Source organism: Geospiza fortis, unplaced genomic scaffold (assembly GCF_000277835.1).
Source record: "Geospiza fortis unplaced genomic scaffold, GeoFor_1.0 scaffold146, whole genome shotgun sequence".
Classification (NCBI taxonomy): Eukaryota; Metazoa; Chordata; class Aves; order Passeriformes; family Thraupidae; genus Geospiza; species Geospiza fortis.
Window position 1 is genome coordinate 1076938 of NW_005054455.1, and position 12103 is coordinate 1089040.

At 39.2% G+C, this 12103-nt stretch overlaps 1 protein-coding gene across 10 annotated transcripts in view; it reads right to left on the reverse strand.

The window, feature by feature from the left end:
• RBFOX1 (RNA binding fox-1 homolog 1) overlaps nucleotides 1-12103 on the reverse strand; it is a 667961-nt gene that overhangs the window by 359755 nt on the left and 296103 nt on the right. For all 10 annotated transcript variants that reach the window (XM_014309823.2, XM_031062663.1, XM_031062661.1 and 7 more), the window contains one exon: nucleotides 8859-8900. In XM_014309823.2, the coding sequence (XP_014165298.1) occupies nucleotides 8859-8885 (27 nt within the window). In that variant the 5' untranslated portion in view covers nucleotides 8886-8900. The remainder of the gene's footprint in view (nucleotides 1-8858; nucleotides 8901-12103) is intronic.

A 12103-nucleotide genomic window follows, 5' to 3' on the forward strand; every position in this document is an offset into this window, starting at 1 on the left:
GTGCTCTTTGGAGGGCAGCTGCTCTCAAGTACCAAAGTGACCTTGAGATGAACACCACTTCTTTTACTTTCAGTGTTGTACTCAAAGAGATCTTACCAATCCAAAGGCAGAGATAACTACTGCGTGAAAGAGAAATGTGGAAATGGAACTTGTGAGCACTCAGTGCATCCGTATTTTTGCCCATTCCCTATGAATAACAGCCTGTGTGGCATTTGATTGCATGCTTGGGATGCACCTGTAGCCACTCCTTCACAGGAAGGGCTCAAATTTCTGGTATTACTGAAGCATAGAAAATGCCTGTGATCTGATGCATTTTGGTTTTATATCTCCCTCTCCCTAAGCCATACTGTCTTTAAAGAAAACAGAGGTGATCAAAGCTTCAAAATACACAACAGCACACAGATGTGGAGGAAAAACATTCCTGAAACAAGGTCAGCTTCTCCCAGGGGTGAGAAACAGCAAAGATGCTAAAAATCAGCAAAGCATTTTTGCCTTTCTCCACTTCCTGGCTCATAAAATGGATCTTCCAGATACCATGGTGAAAATATGAAAATACCAGATCAGGATTTCTTCCATTTCTCATCAGTTTGTCCCCAAGTACCTGCTGATGTTGGTGATTGCCTCAGGCAAAGGGCAGGACCTTGAACCTGGCTCCACCTCTCCAGCCTGTCCAGGCCCACACAGGGAAAAGTGTGGGACTCTGGATAATACACTTTTTTCCAAAACATTTTTTTTTCTGCAAGCCTTTGTGAAAAGAAGAAAAATTAGTTGACTAAAGTGTTTTTAAAATTCTGTACTTCCCTTGTCTTCCAACACCAAGTATAGCTCCTTCTCGAGCCCAGAACTTCAAGATGGCACAAAACTATTGTCAGCTTGAAAACACATAAATCTTGTGTGTTTGTGTGCTTTTATTTCTCTATCCTGCTTCCTGGGGACTACATGGAGGGTTTTTTTTTGGGATTTTGTACCAAGAAAGCCATTCCTGTTGAACACAAAGACTTGGCTTTCAGGACAAGTTGGGATCTTGCTGCAGAGTAGAACAGAGCACACTTACAGTTCACTTATTCTTACTATTAAGAAAGTTGAGACTAAGAAAAAATACAGACTATTAAGAACAAACACAGAGTTCTAAAATTCTGGCCTATCCAAAACCAAGATTTCACTCTTCATCCAACAGTTCATGTCAACCACAAGTCAGAAGGACTGTATTTATGTATATGTGTAATACAAATACATACTACTATGTATATATTTGCATATTAATATTGATTCACGCATTTCTGGGTTTTTTTAAGGTGATTTTTTTTTCCTTTCTTGCAATTTTGGCGCTTTGAAAAAAATTGGCAGCTACTTAAAAAAGCATAATGAAATGGTTTTGTAGAGTAGTACACCTGACCAGTTTAAACAAGTGAAGTTTAGAAAGATTTTAAAGAACATAAAAAGACCATAATCATCAAAACAAGGACAGGATAGCCATTTTAAAATCAATATTCCTTCATTCTCTGTACTTGAAAGAATACAATGTGGCTCAGTGAATATTTGTCCCTATAATACCACATTTTTTGGATTGTTCATGTAATTTTTTTTTTGGGTTTTTTTTTCAGTTCTTTCCGTATTTTCAATGCCTTTCCTGTTCCCTTGAAAAATCTTGTTGCTCAGTCTGTTCTTTTTTATATGAGTAAATGAGAATAGAACTCCACCATGCAGAAGGACCAAAGAGGGTTTTAAAAATACAACCCAGCTACCTGAAGCTGGAAAACTTTTCCTGGGTTTTCACTTTTTTCACCTAAGTGCAAAAGAAAAGTAAATAGTTCAAGCCAACGGCACTACCCATGCAAAGCCACACAACCCCCACCCAAGCCAGGAAGGACTTGTGGAAACACCCAGGGGGGAAAAAACCCAAACAACAGCAACCCAAAACTTGCAAAAAACCCAAATCAACCAAGGAAAAAAAAAGAAAAAAAAGAAAAACAACAAGAAAAAAACAAACCCACAAACCCTCCAAGCTGCACTGTAAACTAGATAGCATTTTCTGCTTGAATTAGGTGTGACACTAAAGGGACCATGATCTTTGCCAGTCAAATTGCCTCAGCAACAGCAGAGGTTGAACTAATAAGTCAGGATCGTATAAACACTGCTAAAGCTGTGCACTCAAAGGTCTGGTTTCCAGATGATCAAAGAGAAACTACAAAAGCTGTGTGAAAAAAGAGCTCCCTCTCAACAAACACAAACTAAGCAAGAAAACCTTTCCTCTTTTCTAGGCCAGCATCCCTGCTCACAGCGAGCACTCTGCAGCAGGAGCTGTGTGCAGGCACTGCACAAAGGCTGAACCAAAAGTTGCTGTTCTGAGTGCAGGAGCTGTTCCCAAATCCTGACTGGACCCAGGACTGGGCATTGCTGAGTGCAGAAGCTGTTCCCAAATCCAGATTGGATCCAGGACTGGGCATTGCTGAGGGCAGAAGCTGTTCCCAAATCCTGACTGGGTCCAGGACTGGGCATTGCTGAGGGCAGAAGCTGTTCCCAAATCCTGACTGGGTCCAGGACTGGGCACTGCTCATGTTTGAGCAGCAGGAGGAAGAGAGCACTGGGATATTGAATTTATTTTGGGTACTGTCTCAGCAGCCCTTAAACTGTCCAAATATATTGCCTTCTGTCCTTTCATAAATTTACCACTTCCTGAACCTTCATTACCCCTATTGAACTATTCCCTGTCCCTGATTTCTATGTACAGATATGAGTTTAAACACGCATTGAGGAGCTGCTGAATTCCATAGAAAGCCACCCAAACCAGACAGGTACTTAGAGCAAGCATTGCTTCAGCCTCACCAAAAATTCCTGTAGTCCTTCAGTTCCAGCAATTATGAAGCACCACACAGAGAAAATCCTTGACTGGGCAAAAATCAAAGTTGAATTCAAAAGGAAGTGGTGCTTGAACAGCAGAAAAGCCTCTGCCTGCTGTTCTCAGAGAGAGATGCCAAAACAACGCCAGGGCAGGAATGGAAAGTTTTCTGAATAGCATTCCATCAAGAGCAGAGTCAGGACATTACCTAAAGGCCTCTCAACTATTCCTGAAAGAATTCAAAGAAGCCTGAAGTGAGTGGCACCACTATTGAACAAAGTGCAGCAAACACTTTATTCTCCTGATCCAAGGGCCCTATTAGCAGTCAGCATTTGAAGAGAACAGAACCCTTGTGGTGAGAGGCCATGGCACTTGAAACATGAACCTCAACAGTTTTCATTACCTTTCTATTGTCTTAAGTTGCAATAATATTAAGCAGCAAATTGGAGTTTTATAGAGTAACATTATGAGTTACTATAGTTGGGAAGGCTCCTAAAATTTAGCAGACCTGCCAAGCAAGACTGCAATTGAAATTTACATTTTTCTAGTTGCCTTTTTTTGGCACACATTTATTTCAAGCCAAGTTAAAATTTAAATGAAATCACATCCCTACAATTAACCTTTCTCCCCAATCTTTTTTAGATCTTATTTCCAAGATATTTTTTCCTGAGCTGTGATGTGTATTACTCTTTATGGAATGTCTGGGAATAGAGTTGGTAAGACACTGAGTGAGAATACTCCAAATTCATTGCATGTCAATGTGTGATACAAATCAGGAACCAAAAATACATCTCCTTATTGATCTCACCTACCTGCATCTCCACCTACACCTACAGGGAGGATGAGCACAGGAATAACTGCAAGAATAGCTACAGGAACTACAGCAGGATCACTCTAAGCCACTTGTCTGGCACATCAAGTGAATTCCTAAGGAAAGGATGAGTAGCAAACACACTGGGCTGACCCACTTTTAGTATTTACCTCCCCTTTGAACCCCTTTTCCTTGAGGGACATGTAATACTTGGTAGTTCCAGATTATTCTTCCAGGCAAAACACACGTGGTTTACAAATGCAGACCAAGGGGTTTTCAGAGGAAAGGCAAAAAGTGACATTTTTATTACCAGCTGTCCTGTTTTGCAGAAATGCTATGAATTACACATTGCTCTCTGGCAACATGACATCAGTGACTCACAAAACAAGCTCATACCCATTTCCTTGCCTCCTGTCCAGTGTGGGAAGAGGTGGATGGAGAGCAGAGGTTCTTGGCCAACCATGATGTGTGTACTGCCCTGCTATCACCCTGAGTCATTTCAGAAAATCCTTGAGATAATATCTACTTAACAAATCACTTCCACTCTGATTCTCTTCTTCTCTCCAGGTATTTGTTTGCTTTTGCTCAGCTCAAACTGATTAAAAAATTAGTGTCTATCACTGAATCACAGTGTAACTCCTCAGTGCATCAGAGGAACCCCGGACACAAAAATGCCCATGGACTATTCTTAATCACAGGGGAAAGCTAATGCCACAACAATGAGCTTCAAAAAGTTTTTTTAAAAAAGTTTCCAAGAGCCCTCATCAATACAGCTGAGCAGATTACAAACCTAATAAATTAATGCACTGGATAAAGACACAAATAAAGCTAAATACTGCAGGATCAGTGTTGCTTAAAAATTATGCTGGGCATAAATGCCTTTACTTTTGTTTTCTCTCTACCTGGTGTAACTTTGACATATTTTTTTGCTGCATGTTGCTCCTTATTTCATTTAAGAAAAAAAATGAGATAAGAGACAAGACAAATAGAACAATATTGGATGCAAAACTTCTTTCTGTCTCCTTGAAAATTAGAACAGTATAAAAACATAAAAGTTGATATTAAATACAAGGTGACAGTAAGAGCCTGCCCTGCCTGTATTTCAGACCAGAGAAGGAACTCTGGCTGCATATAATGCATCTTGATAATAAGCACATGTGAAAGAAGCTGTTAATTAGAGCAACAACTGGGTCACTTAGAATTTCACATCAAGGAAGCTAATCACACCATTTACCATTAGACCTCATTGGTATTCACAGGAACATTTATAAAGCCTCCCAACATTGGAGTTTAAAATTGCTCTCTGCCCACCTTGGAGAGCTGGTGTTGCTGCATCAGGACCAAAAGCCTTCCCTTCTACAGCTCAACTCATGGATTTAAGTTTAAACAGACTGAATTAGTAATACAAAACAATAAATGATGGGTTGGAGGTTGAGTGAAGCTCTGTAAGCTTTAAGTTAGCCTGTCCTTAGGCTATGGTAAAAAAGTACCAGCCCAGGTTCAAGTCAGACCAGCAAGGAAGGTTCAGTGGGAACAGCAGACAGACTTCTGAGCTGGCACTGCCCTTACTTATAGCTTTATGTTCTCCAAATAATCTCTGCTTAGTGCTCAGATCCCAATTTTCTTCACAGCCTTAAATAACCTGGACTACATGTGTTTCAAAGTCTGGTTTTTCAGACTGAAATACAAGCAGGAAAGCACTTTTAAATGATTCTGAGCAAGCTGTGAGCTCTGTGGCTTTACAGGTCATTTCTAATGCATCAGAATGCCAACCACACGCAGGCACTCGTGAGCAGCAAGGGGCAACAGGAGAGAGTCAGAGAGGAGGGGAGGCTGTGACTGCGCAAAAAGAGATTTATAAACAGGTCTGGACAACACAAAACACAATGAAGGGGAGTAAAGAGCATCATTATTTTCTTTAAAGGAAACACTGATGAAGTGCAGTGTGTGGAGGGAGGTGGGGAGAGCAATACTGATGAGTCAATTTGCCTTTAAAAACACACTTTTTTCTTTTTAGTATAACCTGATTTAAGTGACACCAGATTAGAAAGCAAAAGGACATTAAGAAACATGAAAATAATTATTATTCAAGGCAGCACGTTGTAATGGAAATCACTGCCAAGAGAAGGTAAAACTTGAAAAATGGCATTGATGCTTTATTTTTAAAAATCAAATGGAAATGCACCAAAGTTAGGTTATGATATTTTTCCAAATGGAATAAAAAAACCCCAAACAGCCTTGATAGAGGCTATTCTATTTCTATTCAGAAATTCCCATAGCTTTTTTTATAATTTCTCATTTAAATCATTCAGGTAAAGACATTCATGTCTACCTGGGGAGTGTACCAGGTTGGCAGGACAAATAAGTTACACTCTTGTGGTTGTTGTGAAGTTGAAATATTGAGTAGAAAAGGGTTAAAATGCACAGGCTTCCTTAATTATTAGGATTCTCATTCATTATAAATATAATGTATAATGGCCAGAGGCTCTAATATGAATGAGTTTCATGATTCTAAATGCTTTATTCCTGAACAGTGACATACTGCTTTGCATTTAGAATTTACAAGGCTTAGAAACAGATAAGAGGTGAGAAATGTCTGAGGAAATTATTTTAGTCAGACTTGGATATTTCTTTCTATAGCCACACAATTGATGCCTTAAGTTTCAGCATTCATATTTTTCAGATTCTGTACTGCCTTAGTGGGTAACTCTGAACTTCACATCAAGTGTTGGCAAGTTCTCCTCACAGCTCAGTCACACAAAACAATCCTTTTCCAGGTTGGATTCCAGAATCCTTGGTTCCTGTCCCCAGAACCAAGGACACCACTTGAGGAGAGCAATCTGGGAGGATGGGACTGCATAACCTGGAGCTGGAATTGGACGATTAACCCCAATATGGAAATGGACCAAAGCTTATAAAAGTGTGAAAACTCAGAGTCCATCTTGAGCAGAGCCTTGGCCAGGCTCTTGCACTGCCCAAGGTGTATCCTGTGAAGGCCTTTAATAAATCCCTACTTTATTCCTTTAACTCTGTCTGCCCTCTGTTCTAGAGCCTCTCGAGGCATCATAATGACTAATTATTTATTTACACTATTATGCTTTTATAATCCTTTTTTTATGGCTTTAGACTAAGGAATTACTAGAGAACCAAAAAAGGAGAGTGGCAGACATTTTCATCTTTGACTCAACAAGGAAGTGGGAGATATTCCATCTTTTTTTTATTGTATTATTAGATGACCTAACTATAATCTGGTTGACTTGGTTTAACAAACAACAGGATGTTGGCATTTGGTTGTTTTAATCCTGTTTCCTTGTTCTATTTCAATCCTTTCAGCTGGGATGAAGCACCACTTTTTGTGAAGGGACTGCCTCACATCCAAGTACTCATGGCAGGTCACAAATCCCAAAAGAAAATACTACAGGCCTGCAAAACCTGATTCAGGCCACAAAACATTTCTCTAACAGCACTGCTCAGTTAAGGAGCCAACCTAAAAGTGGCAGAATGGTCAAGTGACATCCTCATAGTGCTCCAAGTGCTACATGTCCACACACAGTACATTTAAATTTCAGTGTCACAGCAGATAAGCTGTGAAAGCCATGAGGGATCTCTGGGACAGGAGCAGAATTTACACCAGAAACTGTGTTTAGTGCAACAGGAACATCAGAGGAGTTGTGGAAGAAGATGTAGCTAAATTTAGTAGGTTACAGACATGGCTTTGTCTTTAGGTGCCACATTTTGCTATGCCACAGAGGCATCCCGAGCACTGAGCTCATTGTTGGACATAAATGTGTAATACTGGAGCAGAAAGACACACGAAAGTTTCACTGCACCACATCTTATCCACAGCTTTGAAAAAGCGCACAAATTTACTTGAAGAAAGAGCTCCTTTTCTCCTCAAGTTATATTTTAAAACAATATTTTCCTTCATTCAAGGGAGAAAATGAAAACAATAAAAAGAAATGAACGCTTTCTTTGTTCTCAAGGCACTGCTACCTCTTGAAAAGCTTGTCCTTCAGGTACTACTGCAATATTTTAGCTCTGACAGCTGCTCTGTTGAGACATGAGTGCTGATAAAACAAAGCTTTGTCACTCCAGCTCCAGTACAATGCAATGCAGTCACATGGCAGCAAGGAAAGAATTGAGGACAATATGTGATGCATTGTTCTTGCATAACTTGTTTACCAAAAACCCCATTCCAAGTGTGGTGAGGACCAGCTGAAGCATCTAGATATGTTGATGGAGTTAACCTAAAGAATGTCTGGATGAGCAAGAACACTGCACAATGTACTTTAAGACAAGTATATTCTTTATACTTGCAAGTCATGCAGGCACTGCTGATGCTTAGTAAACAGCAAACAAACAAACAAATAAAAAGCTGCTTTTTCTATTTCCAACAATATTTTTGTTTATATAGAAACTTACCCTTGCATCAGGCCTGCCTCTCCCTCTCTATTTGCATGTGGGATTTCATGTAAATACTCAGCATGTGCTATCAATAAATGTAGGTCTATTAAGCAACACTTAGATGACCAAAAAGCTTTTGTCTGGTTGGGTTTTTGTGGTTTTGTTTGTTTTTTTCTTTTCATTAATGAAAGCTGTTATACTTTCCCAAACAAATACTAGAATCAATGCAATGGAGAAGCATCTTCAGGGATCTGTAGCATTTAAAGGCAGCAGAGACTACAAGCTGTTTAACACAGCGACTCTAACACAGGAAAAGGGGAAAATGGAGAGGTCAGCAGCCTGGGCTCAGGAACTCCATCCCCTTCCAGATGGTGCACAACCAGCAGACACCGAAATAAGAACTCCTCACAGCCCTGCCACTGGTTCCTCTGAAATCACACAATATAAAATCACAGGACAATCTCTTCTTGCTGGAAGCAATCTGAGTGGACAAGTCTGGGAAGCACAGTGACCTTGGGCACTGCTGGAGCCGCACAGGAGGAGCTCACTGAGTGTCAGGGGTCCCATGAAAAGGCAAAGATTTTACTGAAGATTTTTTACTGCCAAATCTCATCACATTACAGAAAAAACCCTGCATCTATCTCTCTAGCTCCTTTATACTGAAAGATGTACAATATTTACCAACAAGAAACAAATGAACTAAATATATTCCTCTTAAATTAAGTAATTAATCAGTCAATAGCACAGACTAAATTCTGCTTATGTTTTAAAGAAACAAAACATTTTGCAAATCATTGCACTTACCCTTAGCTGTTCTCTTTCACAACTCATCTGTTGTTTTGAACTCTATAAGGGAAGAAAAAAAATGCCAAAATAACTTTGAAAGCATAACATTCTTGCCACAACAAAGCTGCTGATCTGTCTTACACATATAAATATTGGAAATGTAGCCATTTATCTAAAGACAATATTGTCCTGTGCCATAGAATCATTATTGCAAAAAATACATTTTTTTCCATTTATATTTTAAATTAAATTAACGCCAGAACTCACAACAAAACTGAAGTCGAAAAGAATCTTGTTTAGTTTTAAACACCTGATTGGCAGTCCAGTTCAGGAAGAAGCTTTCCCCCTTTTTCAAGTCTGTTGTATTTGTGAATATCCCACTGCTTTAATACATGATAAATTCACAGCACAGCTCAGGAATAAAGATACAGAAGCTTCAAATAAGTGATAAAACACTTTCCCATGAAAACATCCAGCTCTAATCCAGTGTAAAAGTCACTATGAAGATTATTTGATTCCACAGCATATATATATATTTTTTCCATACTGCTGTTTGTGCTCTGCCAGGATTACCAGGAACACTGCTCAGAGTGTGAGAGCTGCTGGCTGAGCAGGAGCTCGCTCCCTGTGACAGCAGACAGGGGACAGTGGCAGCACAGCTTGGGTCATCCCAACTCTGCCAGAAGGAAGAGGCTACTCCAGGGAGAGCTTTGGAACAAGAACTACCCCGAAACACCCATTCCCAGCCTGCCTCCAGCTCCCAGGTGTGTAACTCAGCCATGCACCAGGACCTCTGGAGCCAAACTTTCAAAGCTTTGCCCAGGAAGGCACTCGGGTGCTGACCTGTCCATGTGGAGAGAGGGGTTTTGTGTCTGGTTGGGTTTTGGTTTGGTTTTCTTCAAAAATAATTTTAGAATCATTAGGGAGCATAATTAGCCTTGAAAGTGTCATCACTGTCAGTTCTGTCATTAGTGCAGATGGCAAACAAGCCTTAAAACATGAAACTGGATGCAGTGTTTCTGAGGATATCTTCAAAGGTTTGGAATACTTATCACTTCTTTGTACTTAGAAACAGCTAAAACACCAACCAATACCCATTTGTCTAAGATATTTTTACTCTGTAGTGATAATGAAAATGGCAACTTCTCAGTCAAAGTTAGGTTACTACAAACAAAATAAAACTGCCTGGTTTTCAGCACGGAAGGAATCCTAAAAAGTACATTACAGGCTTAACCTTCTACTTGTATAGCAAAATTTTACAAGAGTCCCTGTATGAAAACACAAGCCTAACAGAAACAAATGCTCTTTGAAGTTCCCAGCAGGGAGTAAGAACTATAGGAGTTCAGCATCAGTCTAATTACAATTCCCCTAAGGAGTCAAATTAAGTACAGCTGAAGTGACTGTCACTTGCAGACTAACAATTCCACTTTTCAAAGTGCATGACTTTACACCATTTATGAGTCACTTTAAGGTTATATTAGTCCACATTCTAAGTGTGCTTGCATAAGTCTCAAGAGTTAATTTCAGATCTGAATTCCACATGAACCTCTTTACCTTGATTAAAAATAAATAGAATGGAATCTTTCAGTTGAAAGGGACCTACAGTGATCATCTGGTCAAAGTTAGAAGTTAGTTTGGGTTGTTTGGTTCAGGGGCTTCTTTTATTATTTAGGTTTTCTGTGTTAAGAGATTTTAACCTCTAGTGGTGGGATGGAGGGAGGAGATTTGGAATGCAAGGAAGGTGAAATTTCTAAGGTAACAAGAAAAAAGTGTATCAAATACTCAGAGTGGAACAAATATAGTTATTGACTATTTAAGCAGATAGTTGATTTTGTGTTTTAGTTAGCAGCTATTTGCTACTGTAATTTGAAACATAAAATACCTAATGTCTCAGACACCAGAAAAATTGTATTTAAGATGGGAAAGAAGTGTTTATGAACAGTGGGAGAATAGAACAGAGAAGCAAAGAGTAAGTGAATAAGAAGATGACCACAAGTTAACATCCAACTGCTCCTCCATAACAGGCAGCACAACAAACAGACAAAACCATCAATTTACTTTAAACCAAACAGCTTTCATATGAATGTGGGAACACTATATTAAACAATTATTTGATTCAACCACCTGCATGATGCTCAGTTTACTCTGAAAGGAAAAAAACAACAGGGGGACGGGACACACCAATTCCCTTGGTTCAAAGTTCAGCAAATGGTTGATTCCAAACTGTGTTTTATCTACAACACCAAAATCCATTTCAGAGCTGGCTTCCCTCAGAGTGAACATCCACCCAGACAGCTCTCTCATCATCCTAGGAGCTTTCCAGAAAAAAAGCATCAAGGCTTAGTGATAAGGCATTATTAGGATGAGATTAAAGGGGGAAAAAACAAACAAAACAAATTTACCTTAATGAAACAAACAAAAAAAAAAAAAAATCATAGTTTAAACACAGATGCCATCTGCCTGTCTGGCCCTCTATTTCTCAGATCAAGTTTATTAAAATACATCTGGGAAAGGCTCATTTGAACACGAGCAGCTCTCTGAGCATTTCAGCAGTGCCAAGTTTGCTCTCTCATTTTGTCTTTTTTGTTATCTGTGCCAGTTTAAGAGAAACATCCTGGCAGTACTGAGCACTTAAGGGAAAACATAAATAATGCATTTACAATATGTAAACCTGTACAGATAAATGAGAAAAACTGAAAGCCATAACATATTTAATTAATGATCAAGAGAGCCTAGAAGCAAACCTTGTGCACATCCTGCAATTTTAAATACATTGCTTCTCAATCCTAAATTTACTTTGTTATGGCTCTGGATTCAACCACATGCAATTAACTATTTCTTTATTTTAGTATAAGACTGGTCAGTGTGTTGAGTGTCATTGTGTCAAGGTCTCACATATTATGAGTTTAGTGGAAGAATGCCTAAAAGATTCATTCCCTTTAAAGGATTTTATTAAGGAAAAGCTTTGAAAAACTACAGGTTCATTTATAGGACTAAAACTTATAGCAGTTTTGAAGACACTTATGCTGTCAGGCTCCATCATTTTAAATCAAAAAAGACCCTTTGGAAATACTGTGTAACCTGCTGGTGTCAATCCCCAGTGAGTTCAGGACTAGAAAGGGGAAATCAGTTTTGTTGTCTTTAAGTAACAGTAACAGGTGGGAGACTGAATATCTGTTAAATGTATTTATCATTTATCCACTCTTCATACACACACACAGGCCCTGGCCATGAGGAAAATGGGACCCATGAATGGACAGATT